Below are 20,957 nucleotides of genomic sequence, written 5' to 3'. Positions count from 1 at the left end.
GGGAGAGAAAAATATATCCTGCTCCGACTTCCTCTGTCTCCCTTGGTTGTTGGACGTGGGTGAGGCTGTTTATACTTTATAGTATCTCTGTTGTTTGGCGAGTGAGTTCAAAAGCTTTCTTTGCCTCTTTAATCTCTCTCTGTCTCATTCTATCCCTGTCACACTGTCGGTCCCCCCCCGCCCAACCCAAAATTAGCAGCAGTGGGTTTTTCAGCTTTTTCCTTTTTCTTGGCAGTGGTTTTCCCAGTTCAATCTACCATTTTTATGCCTTTCTCCTTGAGTGTTTTTTTGGGAATTAGTATTACTTGTTATTGAATCAGTCTCTTATAGCTGTTGCATTCTCTACATATTCCATATTACTATTGCCTTTAAGTGTATCACCTAGATATCTGGCTGCTCAATCTCCAGTTACAAACAACTAAGATCGACTTGGGTCTGCCAAGATGGGGAGATTTTCAATACCCATGATGGGTTTCATGCTATTTTGCTGCTTGGCAGCTTGTACTGAAGCAGTTTACGTGAAATACAAAGACCCAAAACAGCCTTTGGGCGCTAGAGTCAAAGACCTCATGAGACGCATGACTCTTGCCGAAAAGATTGGCCAAATGGTGCAGATCGAGCGCACCGTTGCCACGCCCGATGCGATGAAGAAGTACTTCTTTGGTAACCAAATGTCACTGAACAATCTATATTTTTTTTTTTTTTTACCCATTCTGCTTCACCTGTACATGTACATGATCTATTTGTCAATATTGGCCGTTTTGTACACATGAATATGCGATTTTGAATAAATGTATGTGCAATATGTGATGGGCAGGGAGTGTTTTGAGTGGTGGAGGGAGTGTACCGGCTCCGGAGGCCTCTGCCGAAACTTGGGTCAACATGGTGAATGAGATCCAAAAGGGGTCTCTATCAACCCGCCTTGGGATTCCGATGATTTACGGGATTGATGCTGTCCACGGTCATAACAACGTTTACAAGGCCACTATTTTCCCCCACAATGTTGGGCTTGGAGTGACCAGGCAAGTATAAAGATGCATCTTGATACAGACACGTCCTTTTGGTTTAGTCCGAGTGTTTGTTGTAGAAAAGATACTTTTTTATTGAATTCCACGTAGCACCAACTCATTTAACGGAAGTGTTTTAAGTTTTAAGTTTGATGGATATTTTATTATTAATATTTTTGTGCTTAATCCATTTCAGAATTTCAGATCTTTTGAATCGTTAACAGTTTTAAGTTTTAAGTCTTACCTCGAGATTTTACATGTTAAGTTTTTTGTAATGATCGTCTACGATGGTTGAAGAAAGGATGTTATGATCCTGACTTGGATAGTGAATTACTGGGGAACTGGGATTACAAAACTCGATTTTGTTTTATTAAACATCAGAGGGTTGGAACCAGAGATACATTAAGGTTTTATTAGAAATTCTTTGAGCCATGTTTTAAACTCATTTGTTCCATATACAAAAAAATGTTCCTATGTGCTTTAAATCAGTAGTTCCGAGTTTCACTTATCTGGATTTATTGTGATATTATTCTTTCAGGGATCCTCAACTTATCAAGAAGATTGGAGTTGCGACGGCCCTTGAAGTTAGAGCTACAGGAATTCCTTATGTTTTTGCTCCATGTATTGCGGTAAATACATATTGGATACGATTTTATTTGAAAATTCTAAAAAAAAAAAAAAACCTTAACGACTTGTGCTATAACAATTTTCATCTATATTTATTAACAGGTATGCAGGGACCCAAGATGGGGTCGGTGCTATGAAAGTTATAGTGAGGACCCAAAAATTGTTCAAGCAATGACTGAGATCATACCTGGTTTGCAAGGAGATATCCCTGCAAAATCTCGAAAGGGTGTTCCCTTTGTTGGTGGAAAGTAAGAGCTGTTTGATAAAACTGCTGTTGTATATTTTGTTACTCTGGGTTGATTAGTTGACGCTGATGTTATTGTTCTTGGATAATTTTTGACGAATGCATGAGCTCCTAAATAGACCATACTTGAATACCATTACTGCAGAATGTCTTAAAAATTTACTCAACTTTAAAGAAAAAATTGTTGTTGTATCTTGCCTTGCTTGTGATCTACTTTTTAATACCCATTCAAGATTACATTGTTTTTGCTCATATGATCAATTTCTCTTCTCCCGTTTCCAGATGCATAGCTCCAGTAACACATATCTATACATTCTTTGAGGAAATAACTTAAAAGTCTTTTGAAACTTCCATGCATTGTTAACAAAAAAATGTTGCTTCGTCTAATTTGTTGCTGTCAAGGGTTGAAAAACTTCCTGTGGTATATTACTGTTTGTTCCCGTTAAGATATAAAATAAATAATAAAATCTACCTCTTCCCCATCAGCTTAAGCTTTTGAGACAAATGGTGATTTCACATGGTATCAGAGTAGAGGTTCTGAGTTTGAACCCTGACTCTACACTCTATCCTATTTAATTAAATATTCCATATGTTGGGTCATCTATTGAGGGAGAGTCTGGCTCACATGTGAGAGTGAGTGTTAACATATAGGATAAATAATAAAATCTACCTCTTCCCATCAGCTTAAGCTTTTGAGACAAATAGTGATTTCACACTTTCATGTTATGCATGAATAGTTTCTTTGGGAAAATTTTATGTCTCATTCCAGTGGTGGACAATGCTTCTCTAAATATCAAGCTCAAATGAAAAAAATAGTATAGCTTGCATTATTGGATATGGATACTTTCTGACTTTCAGTTTCATAAGTACGCTCCTTCTTTTGGACTCTTTTTAGCTGGTCTAGACAAGTGGTGGGTCTATGTGGTCCTGTGCTCCTAAAATAAACTAAAACATAAAGTTAGGTCCCCTAAGAACTTCCCATGCTCCTACATTGTTTATTTGGCTTCATGAGAGGCGTTGCCTAGTTCAGTCTAAATGTTGGGATAGCTGTTTGGTAATATTGCACATTTTTCCCAAAACCTTGGTATGCTTGCAAAGCAAGAGCTTGACTTTGTTCTTATCGAAGGACCAGTTTGCCCTTTGTGTTGCTACAAGCATCGTTTGAGGAAAGATTGAATCGTCATCTTTTGACTAGTTCTTTAGATGATGATAGCAGCTGAGAATAATACCTCACAAAACCATTCCAGTGCTAGATTACCTTTCTAAATTATCATGTTACCCGGTTCTTTGTTGAGCATATGAAATGAACTGAAATTTGAAACCTGGCTGTAACAATTTCACTTGATTTATTTACTATGGCTAGACAAAAGGTTGCGGCCTGTGCCAAGCACTTTGTGGGAGATGGTGGCACAATCAAAGGCATTGATGAGAATAATACTGTGATCAATGGAAATGGATTGTTCAGTATTCACATGCCTGCTTACATTAACTCCATCAGCAAGGGTGTTGCAACAGTCATGATATCGTACTCAAGCTGGAATGGGAAGAAGATGCATGCTAATGGTGATCTTGTCTCTGGTTTCCTAAAGGGAAAACTAAAGTTCAAGGTAACAAAAACCAATTCGACACTTAGTTTGGTTGTCAAATTGGTCAGTTGATATGAAACATTGAAGGTGCAAATGGTTGTGTTTCAGGGTTTTGTCATATCAGATTGGCAGGGTATTGACAGGATTACCTCCCCTCCTCATGCTAACTATTCATACTCTGTTCAAGCTGGAGTTAGTGCTGGAATTGACATGGTTAGTCAACATTTAGTATTATGTTCTTTGATCTCAAGCATGTGAGGAGGATATATGTTTTTCTTTTTTTATTCTCAAATGTTTACTTATTTTTGCAGATCATGGTCCCATATAACTTTAGAGAGTTCATTGACGAGCTAACCAATCAGGTGAAGAACAATATTATCCCAATGAGCAGGATCGATGATGCTGTGAAGAGAATCTTGAGGGTTAAATTTGTCATGGGACTCTTTGAGAATCCACTAGCTGATCTCAGTCTTGTCAGCCAACTCGGTAATAAGGTCTGTTCTCAGATTTATTGTCTTAAGATGACTTGAATACTCTTCATCTGTGTTTTGTCAAATCCTTTGGTGTCCTAAAATGAAAAGTCTCATTTGGGCAGGAACATAGAGAATTGGCAAGGGAGGCTGTACGAAAATCACTTGTACTATTAAAGAATGGAAAATCTGCTGACAAGCCCTTGCTTCCCCTCCCCAAGAAAACGCTAAAGATACTAGTTGCAGGAAGTCATGCTGACAACTTGGGCTATCAATGCGGAGGCTGGACGCTTGAGTGGCAGGGTCGTAGTGGCAATGATCTCACTATCGGTACGATTTGTAAATATCTATACATTAAGCATGCTTCTGTGTTTTTTGACAGAAGTAAAATTTTTGACCAGTCCGTTTGAGAAGCTATTTGCATTTGCATAAACAGGTACGACAATCCTGAATGCTGTGAAAAATACCGTTGATCCTACTACCCAGGTCGTCTACAGTGAGAACCCTGATGCTGGATTTATCAAGTCCAACAAATTTTCAGTCGCCATTGTTGTTGTGGGTGAGCCCTCGTATGCAGAAATGTATGGCGATAGCTTCAATCTAACTATACCAGAACCAGGGCCAAGCACTATCAACAATGTGTGTGGAGCTGTCAAGTGCGTTGTGGTTGTGATCTCTGGCCGCCCTGTTGTGATCCAGCCCTACCTGGCAAAGATTGATGCACTTGTTGCTGCTTGGCTTCCTGGAACTGAAGGCCAAGGCGTTGCTGACATGCTGTTCGGTGACTATGGATTCACTGGCAAGCTCGCTCGTACGTGGTTCAAGACAGTGGACCAGCTCCCGATGAATGTTGGTGATTCACATTATGATCCTCTATTTCCTTTTGGATTTGGCTTGACAACTAAAGCTACCAACAACTAGCATTTTTCACAAGTCCTGTATGAAATTATCAACAAAGAAAACTACGGTTTAATCTGTCCAATTTTTCTTAATTAATCCAAGCTTCTCTTGTAGTGGTTGGTTTTTACCCAATCCAACCTATTTCCGTTGTATCAGCTTGACTGCAACCAAAACATAGTTGGATTTGTTGTTCAGGCTCAATTTGAATTGAAGACTTGAATATTTAGGAATTGGTGATGGAATATAAATCGGGGTGGTCTGGGAAAATATCTGGCAATATTTTGAATGGAAAACTGTTTTTAACCATAGAGTTTTCACAAAAGTCAACTCACAAACTGACGTGATTTAATGTGGTACGTTAGATTGTAATATTGCTTTTATTGTAAAGTTGACTTAACGTATCATATGAAATTATGTCAGTTTGTAAATTTATTTTTGTGAGATCTCATTGTGGGTAGCACTTCTCTTCTGAATAATGGCTCTGTTTGTAAGTTTATAAATGAATGGAATGAATGAAATAATAAAGAAAATACAATGGAAATGAATGGAATGAAACGAATAGAATTGTTGTGAAACTTCACTTATACTACATGTGTGCGACATGGCAAAATATATTTTAATTATACTCGTTATGAAATCTTTACTAATTCACAGTAATATTTATATGATAATCGATTTTTTCCAAACTTTAATATGATTATCAAGAAATCAATCATAGAAGATATTATTTTTATAACCATTTTTTAACACTAATGACTTGATTTTATTTTTAACCTAAGTATGAACCTTGCATTCAATTAACTAAGATTATTCTAGATTATGAAAAAACATGATTGGACTCATATCTCTATAATAATATCTCCATCCATTTGATGTTCAAGCAAGAACATGTATGTATTCATTAGACGCAAAAATAATTGAGAAAAAAATCTTCAATGAAGTTTATCTTTAACCTTATTTGATAATTTAGCTCGATATAGTCATAAAAATAAATTTTATAATCTAAACGTAAATAAATATTACAAAAATATTTTTTGAAAAATACGAGGGTTCTTCTTCACTTACAGCTGCTACCTATGTTAATGTTTTGAAAGATTACACTTTTACACATCCTGTAGTACCCTTTGGCTCCCCAAATCATGTTAATTAATATTGGTCTATGCATACGCATATACATATGTAAAATCATTTTTTTTGCATATCCATTTTGCCATTCAAGCAAAATTTTCACATTGACTTATGCATATTTGAGACAAAATAAAAATTATTTTATTATTATTATTATTTTGTTTAAAATCAATTTTTTATATATATATTTTGCAATTAGCATCCACTACATACATTTGACATTAATAATACAATTGTAATAATAAAAAAAATAATTTAGGCTTATATTATATTAAAAATAAAAAAATATATATAATATATAATAATAATAAAATAAATGTGCATGTGAAGATTTTTTATATTATTGAAAGAGTGAGAAGATGAAAGGATTATGAGAGAGAGATGAAAGAGAAATAATGATTAAAATATATTTTATGGAGTGAATAGTAGTTCTTCAAATTTAAATAAGTACTATTTATAGCTAGCTAAATATATGGATATGGATAAGTCAATATAGATGAATTTAAACTCATATTATGCAAGGAAAATGATTTCTCCACAACATTTTGTATAACACATTGTACAACAATGTATTAAATGAGTGGTATTTTTGTAAAATTATGTTATTTTTACAAGATGTTTTACAAAAATACCCCTCATTTAACACATTGTTGTACAATGTGTTGTACAAAATGTTGTGGATATATCATTACTCTATTCTGTTTGGGGTTGCATTAGGAAATCTAAAAACTGCTTAAATAATCTTAAAATTTATTTAATAGAAAAATTATGTTGTTTGGGTATTACATATTAAAGCATTTTTAATCTCAAATTAGCCAAAAAGTACATTTGAAAAAAATCATCATTTTGATATTTTTTTCCAAACACGTTTTTCCGAATAATGCAGAACGTAATTCGAATTTTAAAAAAACTGTCAATGGACGAAAATACCCATTCAATTTTTAGATAATTATAATCTTCAAACTTTAAAGGATATACTCATAATCTTAAAAAAAAAATTACATAATCGTCATTTCTACCTCATAAAACACTTTTTAATTTGTTTCCAAATAAATATAACATGTTTGAAAGCGTTTTAAATATATAGTTACTAAACAGTAAATAATTTTTTAATAGTAGAAATTATTACCTAAGGGCCTATTTAGGGTTGCGGCAGGAGTCTTAAAAGTGCTTAAATAGTCTTAAAAACTCTTTAATGAAAAAATTAAGTTGTTTGGATATTAAATGTTAAAGTACTTATAATATCAAATAAGCTAAAATGTATGTTTTGATGCTTTTCCTCAAACGTGCTTTTCTGAATAATGCAAAACTTAATTCGAATTTTAAAAGATTGTTAATGGATGAAAATACTTATATAATTTTCAAATAATTATAACTTTCGAACTTTCAATGATATGATCATAGTATTTAAAAATCCAAATAACTATAATTTCTACATCAGAAAGCATTTTTTTAATTTGTTTCCAACCAAACGTAACATATTTGAAAGTGTTTTAAATATAGAAAAATTTTACTCATCATCCTTACACCACACATTACACATAATTTTTTTAATTTTTTTTTTATCAAATATGTTGGTATGGATAATGAATAAAAGAACCCAATTAGTTTAGAAAGAATAAAATAAAAATTAAAAAAAAATTAATTTAAGTGTGATGTGTGGTTTGTAGGAATAATGAGTAACAAAACTTTTAAATATATAGTTACTAAATAGTAAATAACTTTTTAATAGTAAAACTTATTATGTAAGCTATAAACCATAATTCCTAAAACTATAAATTATATTTTCTACGGTAATCTCAAATATGCACTAATAATCTGTATTTATGATCTTTTTATGCCATTAAAACGTATTAAAAAATAGGTATATATTTTTTTCTCCAAATTTATTAACGATGCAATGAAAGCATTGTGTGAGTGGGTAGATTTAGACCAATCAGGTAGTGCGAGAAAGAGATTTAAGGGCTCATTTGAAGGTGAGATGAGATGAGAATTTTATGAATAATAGTAAAATAATTTGTGAATAATAGTGAAATATTTTGAATTAAGTATTTTTTAAATTTTAGGAAAAATTAGAGAAAAATTTGAATAAAAAATATTATAAAGTTAAAATATTGTTAGAATATAGGTTTATAATATTATTTTTGTTTGAAGATTTGAAAAAGTTGAATTATTTTTTATTTCAAAGTTTGAAAAAATTATAATGATTAATTTAAAAAATAGTTTTTCTACTTATCATTCTACACACCACACTTTTTATTATTATTTTTTGATTTTATTTTTTTTAAATTTATTAAAATTTTCTATTTATCATTCATATATCACATATTTGGTAAAAAAAAAAAAATAAATAAAAAAATATAGTATGCGAAAATGATGAATAAAATTTTTGATTTAAAAATGTCCAAAGGTGGTTTGCCATTGCCAAGTGACGTTTTCAAGTTGAGAAACGCTAGAGCCCCCGAAGAAATGTCCCAAACTTGCATCCCGAATGGCGTGGCCGGACCCACATGGCTCCCTTAATTACGAAAAAACCAAGTTGAATTTAAAAACAAAAAACCAAATCCTCTTTCGCCTCCCTCCCTCCCTCCCTCCCGTCCATGAAAAACGAAATCCCCTCTTGCGACTTTCTCCCTCCCTCCTGTCCATGAATCCACCGTCCAGTCCTTACAACGCCAACGACTCAAAATTTGAATACCAGAAAGATAGGCCCCTGTACAAGCAGTGCATAATTACCAGAACTAATATATTACTAGACTGTAGGTGTTAATTAAAGACACTATCTCAAAAGACAACTAATAAAGGCTAGCTTCACAGTTGTTTCTTGTTAACTAAGCATCCACATGATAATTCATTGAAATATCCTCTGTACAAAAACAAGTTGCACTGAAATACGTTGGAGTTGTAAGCATAGCGTCACTGATATCATCAAATACAAAACAGAGCAAGTGAAGTTTAAGGACAGTGGGGGAGGTGAAAATTTGCCATTTGGATTCATGGGGAAGCGAGGTAGGATGGAGGGGAGCTGCAAGACGATGCCGGAAATCTTGGGTTGCTACCGCGCAAAGTGGAGGCTAGTGCCGAACGGAGGGAGAGGGAGAGGGATACCGTCGGTATGGGTTTCGGGGGTCACTCTGCAAAAATGGGTTCGGTTTTCGGGGGTCAATTGATTTCAGTAACACGCACAGATCAATTTTCATTTTTTTTAATTAAATAAATTACGTGACATGCCATGTGGCAAGACACGTCAGTTGGAACAAATCTTCAGGACAAAACTTCGGTAACTGTAGAAGAACTCTTTCAAGTTTGTAATGTGGCACTTTTTTTTTTATTTTTTTATTTTTTATTTTTAACTAAGATCGTGTAAGTGACTAATTCATTTTTTGTTTGGTAAAAATATCTAAAAAAAGGAAGTTATGAGTTTTTTTAAATGCATGTTTGGAAATAGATCTCATTCTAAAATTTTTATTTCATGTGCTGCAGCATTCTCACCTAGGTTATGGTAGATCATTTATCTCGATAGTTATCACTAGGTGTACTGCCAGTGATCATAGTCATTTACCTCAATTATTGTGTAAGGTAAGCTAATGCTACGTGTCATCAAACATTAAATAGAACCTATAAACATTCATGTTGTCAGATAAACATCTCTTTATCTAAAAGGAAAAAAAAAAAAAGTTGACGCAAGCATCATGCAACTAGGTCCAAAGGATGAACCGTGTGCCCAAGTCCTTCGGAGCTCAACCCAAGTTATAGGTATAACCTTTAATCTATTCCTTATGGTTTGCACTCTTCTCTTCATACACTAGAATCATAACATAAGACCTTCAAAATTTCAACCTTATTTGACCTAGAGTCATTCACATAATACAATGAAACCCTAGTTTCCAAAACTTCACTCTCCAACCCTAATGACCAAAACTTAACCTTCCAACCAGGGCGGCTCTCCTATAAGGCAAGTTAGGCGGTTACCTAAGGCCCCATAGTGAAAGAAGGCCTAAAAAAAATACTAAAAAAATAATTAAGTAAAAAAACTTTTTTTAAAAAAATATTTATACTAAATAAAGAAATTAAAAATTCATGTCTAAAATAAACAAGCCAACGGTAAAAAAAATGCTAATAATTATAGAAAGAAAATATAAATTTCTATTGAATTACAAACACTGCAACTTCTCTTAGGAAAGCCAAAACTCACAATAATGACTGTAATTTAATAGTTTCAATCTACCTCTACGAAATCCAAAAAAATCCAACAAAACATCTCAAAAACTGTGCTTTTATACCTGAAATCAACAAATCTTATTTCATACTTTTTGCATTTCACTCTCCATTCTCTAATCTCTCTCTTGCGTCCATGCCCATCTTGCTCGTATGCACTGGCAGCCTCTCCATTGTCTCCAATCGCACCGCCAAACGTTGGGCAACTCTGCTGTGTAGTCTGTATTTTGAAAGGTAAATGAAACTCAATTGCTAATTAATCTAAGTCTTAAGCTGCCATTTCACATTTGTATATAAAGTGAGTGTTTATTTTATCTATATTATATATGCGGTGAATGAATCTGTGAATGTATGTGGCAATAAAACAGCCACGTCAATATTATTGTTTGGAAGAATTTTCCAGAACATCCATGGGACCATGTCCCTTGGTTTTTTTTTTTTTTCCTTCAATTAATCAATGCTTCACAATTTGCATGGCCCATGGGCCAGGGCACCTATGAATCATTTTTCAAATTTTTATTCTTTTAATTTTTATTTTTTTAGTCTATAATTTATTTGTTGATTTTGGATATTAACGTTAAGATATTTTATTTTATTGTGCAGGTTAACAATTTTATGTAAAAGTGAAGGTAATTTGTTATATAAAAGTGGATCTTGTTTGCTAAATCAGGTTCTATTGTTTTATATTAATATTTATTTTTTCTAGAATATTCATAACCATAGTAAGATTTTATATAGTGGATATTGTTCTTTTCTACTAGAAATATGTCTAATAAAAAATATGCATATGGATATGAAAAACTTAAAAAAAAGAGAAGAATAGAAAAATTGATTAAATCTCAAAAAGGATCTTTAAATAAATTTGTTACTACCAATAAACAAAATATAGTAGAAAATTTAGGTGAAACATTTGTAGATGATCAAGAAACACACCAAATAGGACCACAAGATGACAAAATAAATCAAGAAATACAACAAAATGGATATGGAGATAATGAAACAACACAACAAACCCAACAAAAGGGATCTGAGTATAGTGCTCAAGCATGTACTGCTACAATTATTGATGGAGAATTTGGGAAAAGTACAGAAGAAAATAAAAATACTGAGGACATATCTGATTTTATTCCTTCAAATATTTATGACCCAGCTCAATGAAAATATGTTGATACAAATTTAAGAGATTTATTAGGAGAAGAGGGTCCAATTAGATATAGAGATATAAACTTTCTTAAGGATGTGAATTCTAGACATTTTTTTACTACATATTATATACGAAACTTATCAAACGGGGAGAAACATGATAGAAAAATGGCTAGTATATTCAAAAGACTTGAATAGAGTATTCTGCTTTTGTTGCAAGTTGTTTAATTCAAAACTTAGTATAAGCCAACTAGCTAATGAAGGAACCGATGACTGAAAAAATCTTTGTGCTAAGCTTAAAAGCCATGAAACAACCAATGAGCATATTATTAACATTACTGCTTGACTTGATTTAGAAATGAGATTGTTAAGAAATAAAACAATTGACAAAAAAGTCCAAGAACAAATTAACAAAGAAAAAGATCATTGGAAAAAAAGTGTTATTGAGAATTGTTGCTGTAGTAAAAACCCTTGATAAAAATAATTTACCATTTTGAGGACAAAATGAAAATATCTACCAAGAAAATAATGGAAATTTTTTAAGTCTAATTGAAATGATTTTTGAGTTTGATCCAGTAATGCAAGAACACATTCGATGTAATCAAGATGGTGAAATTCATAATCATTATCTTGGGCATAATATACAAAATGAATTAATACACTTGCTAGCAACTGAAATTAAAAACCATATTATTAAAAAAATAAAGGAAGCAAAATATTTTTCAATTATACTTGATTGTACCCTAGATGCAAGTCATCAAGAACAAATGTCTCTCATACTAAGATGTGTTAATATTTCAACAAGCTCAATAAAAATAGATGAACATTTTTAGAATTTATTAAAGTAGATGATACAAGTGAAAAATGTATTCTCAATGAATTATTAGATGCAATAAAAAGTCTTGAACTTGATATTAATAATGTTTGAGGACAAGGTTATGATAATGGGTCTAATATGAAAGGAAAAGAGCAAGGGGTGCAAAGAAGATTGCTTGATATAAACCCCAAAGCATTTTACATGCCATGTGGTTGTCATAATCTTAATCTTGTTATATGTGACATGGCTAATTCTTGTCCTAAAACTATATTATTTTTTGAAATAGTCCAACGTATTTATTCTTTGTTTTCTTCATCAACAAAGCGATGGAAAATTTTACAAGATAATGTGTCAATTCTAACTCTTAAGCCACTTTCACAAACACAATGGAAAAGTCGAATTGAAAGTATCAAAGCAATAAAATTCCAAACTCCACAAATAAGAGAAGTTTTATTGCAACTAGCAAAAATAACTGAAGATCCTAAAACAAAAAGTGAAGCTAATTGTTTAGTAGCATATGAAATTGAGAACTTTGAATTTATATTAGGCATGACTATATGGTATGATATATTATTTGCGGTCAATACTGTAAGTAAAAGTCTGCAATGTAAAGATATGCATATAGATGTTGCGATTGATCAGTTAAAAGGCCTTATTTCTTTTTTTCAAGATTATAGAGAAAATGGATTTAAATCTGCTATGATTTCATTGAAAGAGATTGCAATTAGTATGGAAATAGAACCTGTATTTAGAGCAAAACAAATAATTTATAAAAAAACAGTTTGATGAAAATGTCAATGAAGAGATAACACAATCTGCTGATGAATCTTTTAGAATTAATTATTTCTTATTTATAGTAGATCAAGCAATTTCTTCAATTCAAAATAGGTTTGAACAATTTCAAATATATGAAAATATTTTTGGTTTTCTATTTGATATCAATAAATTGAAATCACTTGATGATGGTAGTTTGCAAAAAAATTGTATTAGTCTTGAAAGCTTTTTGAAATATGATATTGATGGTTTAGATTTATTTTCTGAACTAAAAGTTTTAAAAGAAATTTTACCAGTAGTAGAAAGCACTCCTATTAATATATTAAATTATATAAAAAGACTTGATTCTTTTCCAAATGCATGTATCGCTTACAGAATTTTATTGACAATACCTATTACTCTTGCTTATGCAAAAGGAAGTTTTTCAAAATTAAAATTGATAAAATCTTATTTAAGATCAATAATGTCGCAGGAAAAATTAAATGGACTAGCCATATTATCAATTGAGAAGGAGATATTATAAGAACTTGAATATAAAAATTTAGTTAATAATTTTGCATCTCAAAAAGCAAGAAGAATAATTTTTAAATAAAAATATATTTAGATATAACTTAATTAATTTGATATAAGAAAAAGGCCCCGTTTTAACTTATCGCCTTAGGCCTCAAAATCTATTGAGCCGGCCCTGCTTCCAACTTTACTACCCGAAACCTCAAGTGGTCCACATCCCCTAGTTACAATACCTTAGACTCATATCCAACTCTTTGTATCCACTTGTAACCTCACTAAAGCTTCTACCCTCGTACCTCTAAAACCTTCTCTTAACCTCTTAGCATAACAATAACCTAGTTTGCACCACCTAATACCGAAATCCTCTTTCTCACCTATTCACCTCTCACTTAATTTAATCTACCTCCAAGTTCATGATCACCATACCACTATGCTTTACAATCATCAAACTAGTAATATAAATTAGGGTTGCATGCCTATCAACATCAACCACTTTCGGCCTATTCGGTTTTGCTCTGAGCTCATGCATACTCTATTCCACTCGGTTCATTCATCTATGACCCATTTTTTGGACATGATTATAGGCATTTTAATGAAGGAAATTCATGCAAGAGATGTCCTTGCCAAGAGTGCAGGGTGTTGGCACCAATGTATAGGCCAAACAAAGGGCTCATTGGTTGGTGATGTTGCACTAGGGCGTGGCGGCTCAACGCTGGTGCTAGGCAGGTTTCAAGGGGTCCTTTGTGTTTGCAGCATATAGAGCCAATTGTGAGGAACAAGTGTTGTGTGGGTGGTGGTGATGGGTCGCCAAGTGCATGTGTGTATGTGAATGGGTGTGCATGTGGCAGACTAAGACTTACCTAGGGCTATCAATAGCTTATGAAGGGCTTGAGGTTGGTGGTACATGATTGCGACACAGTGGAAGGGTTGGACTACATAAAGGAAGCTACTGCACACAAAAAACCTAGGGTTAAGGTGGTGGGACACACATGCTTGAGGTTTTGCGGCACCTAGGGTTTATATGTGTAGTTGGCCTAGTCGGGTCTAGGGCAATCGGGTCATGGGTTCTCATGTGCGGGTGGTTCATGGTTTGGGCCATGCTTCTATGGTTCTTAGTCTTGGTTCCGTGTACCTATATAATGGGCTTGACTCTTGGGTATTGGATTACTAACCTATCCCAAATCCATCTCTAATACAATCCTTTCTTATTTAACCTCAATAAAATAATTAAATCCTAATAAATTATCCAAACTTGAGCTAGGCTTCCTAAAACCAATACCCAATTAATTAACTAGTATATAATAACAACTTAGATTCAAACATGAAATAATATAAAAAAAATGCACAAAATACCTAAAACAAGTCGAGGATACAATCTCCTCCCCTTATAGGATATCTTTATCAAGATTAGAATGTACCTCGATCGAAAAGAAAAGGGTACTTGTCCCTCGTGTCTTTCTCACACTCCCATGTGGCCCATCGCTTCAAGTTGTTGTTCTATTGCACACTCACCATCAAAATAGTCTTTTTGAGGATTTTTTCTCTCCATTCCAAGATCTCAAGATCTCTGTCGATGTCTCCTCATAAGTGAGATCGTCTCAAACCTGTAGTGGTGCATACTCCAATACATCTGACGGATCAGGGATGTACTTTCTCAATATCGAGACATGTGCGGCGGGGCTTCGCCCCCACCCCACCATTTTCGACCCTCGCTTGGGTGGGGCGGGGCACCGTTTGCCAGATGCATGCCAATGGGTAATCCACTTGCATTTGGGCAAGTGAGCGGGCCCAAGCTCACCTACTTTACTCCGCTACACACACATATATAATATAAAAGAAAAACTTATATTAAAATGACACCATTTTGGGTATCCTCAAATCGGCGTCGTTTTAATAAATCCCTAAAATTCCCCCTCTCGACTCATACCTCTCTCATTCTCAGCTCTCTAATTCTCTCGAAGACTCGAATCTCTCTACCTCTCTCTCTCACTCTTGCACCCTCATGCAATCGCCTATCGCCGTCTGTAGCCAACTCTTTCTCCGAGCACCTCTCTCAAGTTCTCCTATGTTCTGTAAGTATCTTGAGCGTTTTTTTTTTTTTGAGTTTTTCATTGGATTCATTGGATTGGACTATGGAGGATGGGAATGATCAATGGATTTGGAGGATGAGATTGTGATTTGTATGAATTTGTGATTGTATTTTCAATTTTGTGTATGTAAATTTAGAGTTTCAGATTGAAACCCTAGATTAGTTTAGGGTTTCAATTTGAAACCTTTAATTATGTTAGGGGTAAAACCTAATCTATTTTGGAGTTTCGATATGTTGTGATGTTCATAATTGTATGATTTAATTATTGTGTGATTTTTGCATAATGTCATGTTTTCGTGAGTCAATGGGAATGGATAGTGAGTCAAACCCAAATACTAGCATTAGTGCTAGCTCTCCTACTCTACCCAAATCCCTACCCCTACCCCTACCCCTACCTCTACCCCTACCCATACTCCTACCACTACCACTACCCATACACCAACTCCTACTCCTATACCCATGGGTCCACCAAGTAAGAAACATGTTTTAGTTGTGTGGTCTCATTTCACTAAAATAGAGAGTGATGACCCCAATAACCCCCAACCTAAGTGTAACTATTGTGGTAAAGTATATGAATGTTACTAAAAAAGACATGGTACATCCCAATTGAAGGTCCACTTAGAAGAACAATGTAGAAAGAGTTCAATTAGACATTTTTACAAGAAAAAAGTTAGTCTAGACTAGATATCAGACTAAAAAAAATGGCGGATGAAAGTAGTTGGGGAGGGGAGGGGGAACATTGAAAGAGTATGTATGATCCAGAGGAATGTAGGAGACACCTACCTTGTATGATCATAGTAGACAAGCTACCTTTTTGGTTTGTGAAGGGTGGAGGATTACACGCATATTCTAAATACTTGAAACCAAGGTTTAACATTCATTTTCACTACACGGTGGTGAATGATATTATTAAACTATATATAGAGAATTTTTGAGAAATCAATTGAAGGGTTAAAGAGTTTGTCTCATAACTGATACATGGATATCGGTCTAAAAGTCTAATTATACATTTTTTACAACACATTTTGTAGATTGTGATTGAGATTTAAACAAAAAGATTCTCAAATCTTGTTTGATTGTCAATCACAAAGGTGAGACCATTAGGAAGGTCTAGGAAGCTGCAATATATATAATTATTTAAAAATTAAAATTAAACAATTATATATATTAGTTCTAATAAGATATATAAATCATTCATGAAATTATAAAGGTCTGTGACTAGTTAATAAGTATGACATGTTGTAAATGATATACATAAGGGCCTGCAATAATTATATATAAAGGATATACATGTTGTAAGGGGATTTTCCCCACAATGCCTAAGAGGCCCTATCAAGCTCGGTCCGGAGCAGAAAGCCATTAACTTGGCCCATTAGGAGGCTCCTCTGTACATGACCTATAGGAGGGATGGTGTTGCAGGGGATGAGACTTGTCGATATGAGGATCTCTTGCACAGTGTCCAGTCCTTGAGTGCCTGCCCACACAACATGCATGATATACAAGGAATTGTTGAACTATTGACAGAGAAGGCATGAACGAACCAGAGGGAAGACAGACTGGGAGGAGGAGGTTGGAGAACTATGCTGCATTAATGGTTCCGCCACCTGGACAACACGCCACATTAATGACGCCGTCGCAGAGGCACATCGCATTTAAAAACTCTGACAAAAAGAACAGTATAGGGAATACGAACTCCATGAAAGCGGGTATGATCTACTCCTCAGACTTGTAGTATAAATAGCATATCCTAGGTACGAGAATACTCTCTCTGATCCCTAAACTCTCTTGCTTATTTGCTACCCTTCAAGAATATTACTAACTTTGGCATCGGAGGTTACCCGGCCTCAAGGCTGCCCTATCAAAGCTATAGTCTTTTCTACCTTGTGCATGATCCGTTTTCAAAAACTTAAGTTGTTTGAGCTTGGCCCAAAGGTGTGCGAAACACAGCATTAATAGTGGCGCCATCTGTGAGATCGTAATGATCTTGTGTGTTATTCTCATGCTTGTGACAACCTGTTCCGAACAACTCAGGAGAGATATGAGAGACGCCATGGAAGTAAGGTTGAAAATCATGGAGGAGTGGGTGATGAAACTAACTGGTGAAGTATAGACACTTCGCAAAGAGAACGAGGAACTCAAAAAACCACAACAAGAGCAAGATGATAGGGCGGGATCTAGTAACACTGAGTACGTAGGATCGCATGCAGGACTCAACAAGGATGAAGAGCAGAAAAACATGCAGGACGATCTACGTAGCCTCAAAGGGAAATATGAGAAGATAGCAAGGAAAGTAGGTACATCGTCAACAGTGGACCAATTGCTCACGAGCACGAGTCTACCTTATACTGAAGAAGTAATGGAAGTGCCTTTGCCACCAAAGTTTAGAGTCTCCACTATGGAGATGTATGATGGAGGAAGGGACCCCCTTGAGCACCTGGAAACTTTCAAAGCTCACATGACGTTGCAAGGCTTCCCCAAGGAAATAGCTTGTAGGGCATTTCCACTCACCCTAAAAAGGTTAGCACGCGTATGGTTTAGGTCACTAGCACCTGGATTGGTGGACAGCTTCAGCGAGCTGGCCAGCTGTTCCTAACTCAGTTCATGTCTAGCCAGAGGAGGCAGCGTCCGGCTGTGTACCTCCTCACTATAAAAAAAATTGAGGACGAAAGCTTGAAGTCCTATTTAGCCTGGTTTAACAAAGAGCGCATGACTATCGACGATTGGCGGCGCTCCTGGGGGGGTCTTGCCACGCTCCCAGTTTCTGGTAGAGCTAGTCAGGTGGACTCTTGTGATAATGTGAGAATTCATGGACCAGGTCGAAAATTTCATCAATGTGGAAGACACTCTCTGAGCATTGGCGGAGCCACGAAAGAAGGAAGTAGAGCGCACAAAGAGGAAGGAGAAGGCTCCAACCAAGACCAAGCCTTATGAAAAAGGGGAGAAGGGCTCCCAGGAGAAGCGGCGAGAGGAAGTCCCACCAAGACCCACGTTCGCCATACAATAGGAAGACGATCGGGGAACAATGCGCCGTTACTACTAAATGTACCATCGGTCCACCTCACACAATACTGAAGATTGCTTCTCCCCAAGAGGAAGGAAGGAATATGCAGAACAGCAGAAATGTTGCCATTCCCCGGCCTGAAGATAGGAGCAAGAGAGAAAGGGAAGATCGAGAGAAAGGAGTTGGGACCGAGGTGATTGGAACAGACTAGAGAACAGCCCTCAACGACAATTGGCGATAAGGAGCCACTGCCAGGTCGCCCCCATTCGCCACCAAGGTAGTAGCCACCCCTTGGGGAGATTCGAACCATAACCGGCGGGGGCATTATCTCATTGTGGCGCCCTCGATCCCCCTTATATAAATACACAGGGATCGAGACGCCAGGATGGTGACAACACGGTCACACATCCCAACGAAGTGCCAGTGTGTGTACATGCAACAGTGTACAAATAAAATAACGCAGCGGATAGTCAACTAAGTACCAGAATTTATTTACAATCAAACATCAGTAAAAATTTAAATAGCAGTTATACAGTCATCCATAAAAATATAATACAATAGTTTTCAAATAAACAAACGAGTGATCCCAGATCACTCCTCCGACAGAGCCGTCTCCTCAGGCTCGCCCTCCTCCTCCTCATCTGCATCAAAATCTGCGTTACCACAAAATGGTAACGCAAGTAAGTATGACCCAAAATAACAATGTAATATAAAATGCATTAAATGCAACTAACATGCATGCACATGAAAAAAATATGCATTTTACTCAACATATTATTTTCCCCGAAAATAATTATTTCAACACACGCCAAAATCCCATTTTGGCCCAAAATATCCGTAAAACATTTTCCCAAAAAATGATTTACCCAGAAAACCAACTCGCACTATTTTTCCAGAAAATAGTGCATTAATTCCATATGTACCATGCATTAATTCCATATGCACCATGGCCTCCCCTATGGACCATCCGCACGTCCTGGCTTCGTAGCGGTGCTCAGTTCCGCGCCCGGCGCGTACATGGCCAAGCACCCACACTACGCAACGAGCGATGCCCAGTTCCGCGCCCAGCGCGTACGTGGCCAGACATCCTCTAGTTCCCGCCAGCAGAAGGACCACGGAGTCGGCACGAGACCATCTCATCCGATCCCATTGTCGCCCTGTGACAACCCAGGGGACGTTACTCAGTATATTCCGCTCCCGAGTAACCAGAGGAGCTCCACCTAGTTAATGCCCCATCTCGGCTTGGGGTCGTGATACACACGCACCCAAAAATAATATCACATAAAATCACAGCCTTTCAAATCACACATGAGCATGAATGCAATGCACGAAAACCCAGTTTTCTTTTACAAACATGATCATGCGTGCCAAATGCAATGTACATGAACCAACACAATATCCAAACCAACAATTACCAATCCAATTAAATCCAAGTAAACAACTCCAATCACAAATCCATCCGACCCCCGAACTCCTCGGACTTAGTCCGGCATGCCCAAAAATACAGTGAAATGGGTTAGTGCAAAAATACATTTAAATTACGAAAGTTCTTTGGAGAAATACTTACAGCCGCTATATAGCAATTTCCGATGGATCACGAAACTACAAGAAATGACGTCTGAGCAACGTAACAGTGCAAAATACACTGTGGCCGTGGGTCACAAATACCCACTTTCAAACGGGGACAAACGAAGACCCAAAAATGATAAGGTAGGGCTTAAGGAGGTCGGTGAAGCTAGTGATAGTGAAGGTTGGCCTGGGTGACGGCGCAATGGGTGGTAGAAGACCAAAATATCCAAATCGAAAATGTAGATGGTGGAGCTTCACCGGTGGCGGATCGGAGCTGGGGTTGGGTCCAATGGGTTGCCAAGAGGTCGATGATGATGTGGTGAGAAGATGGTGGCCGATGGTGGTGTGACGGCGGCGCAGTGGCGGAAAGAGTGCCGCGGCTTCAGTGGGTTCGTGGTGGCTAACGGCAGCGCGAATGGAGTTGAGATCAGAGGGGTAGCGTCGCCGGTGGTTGGGGAAGGTAGCGGGCTGGGCGGTGTCGACCACCGCCGACGCACGGCGGCGCTGGGTGGTGTAGAAGGAACGGATGGAAGAGAGAGGGAGGGGGGGACGGGCCTCGCGCGCGGGAAGGAAACCGAAGGAGAAATAAGGAAAAGAAAAGAAGGAGAAAAGAAAAGGAGAGGAAAGAAAAAAAAATAGAGGGAAAAGAAATGAGGTCCAATCCTCATAACTTGGGTAACAAAAATGATCCAACGGAAACGATTTTAAAACCATAAGTTAAATAAAATAATTTAAACATAATGGTAAAGTCAAATTGAAATAATTAAATCCCACAGTAATTAAATAAATATTAAAAGTAATTTAAATGCATAACAATAAATAAATATTAAGAAAGCACATAAAAATAATTTTCACCAAATTAAAATCATAGAAA

General features: G+C 35.9%; 1 protein-coding gene across 1 annotated transcript; it reads left to right on the top strand.

Annotated features, from left to right (window-relative positions):
• On the top strand, nt 1-5,064 carry LOC121239221 (beta-glucosidase BoGH3B-like). The gene is made up of 9 exons (XM_041136397.1): nt 1-663; nt 818-1,022; nt 1,546-1,636; nt 1,737-1,882; nt 3,242-3,485; nt 3,573-3,677; nt 3,776-3,958; nt 4,060-4,264; nt 4,371-5,064. The coding sequence occupies exons 1-9, from the start codon at nt 444-446 to the stop codon at nt 4,853-4,855; spliced, it is 1,884 nt and encodes a 627-aa protein (XP_040992331.1). The 5' UTR covers nt 1-443; the 3' UTR covers nt 4,856-5,064.
• Nucleotides 5,065-20,957: the final 15,893 nt, after the last annotated feature.

Source organism: Juglans microcarpa x Juglans regia, chromosome 7D, assembly GCF_004785595.1.
Source record: "Juglans microcarpa x Juglans regia isolate MS1-56 chromosome 7D, Jm3101_v1.0, whole genome shotgun sequence".
NCBI classification, from domain to species: Eukaryota; Viridiplantae; Streptophyta; class Magnoliopsida; order Fagales; family Juglandaceae; genus Juglans; species Juglans microcarpa x Juglans regia.
The sequence above is the reverse complement of the archived record's forward strand: the minus strand, read 5'-3'. Positions and strand labels throughout refer to the sequence as shown.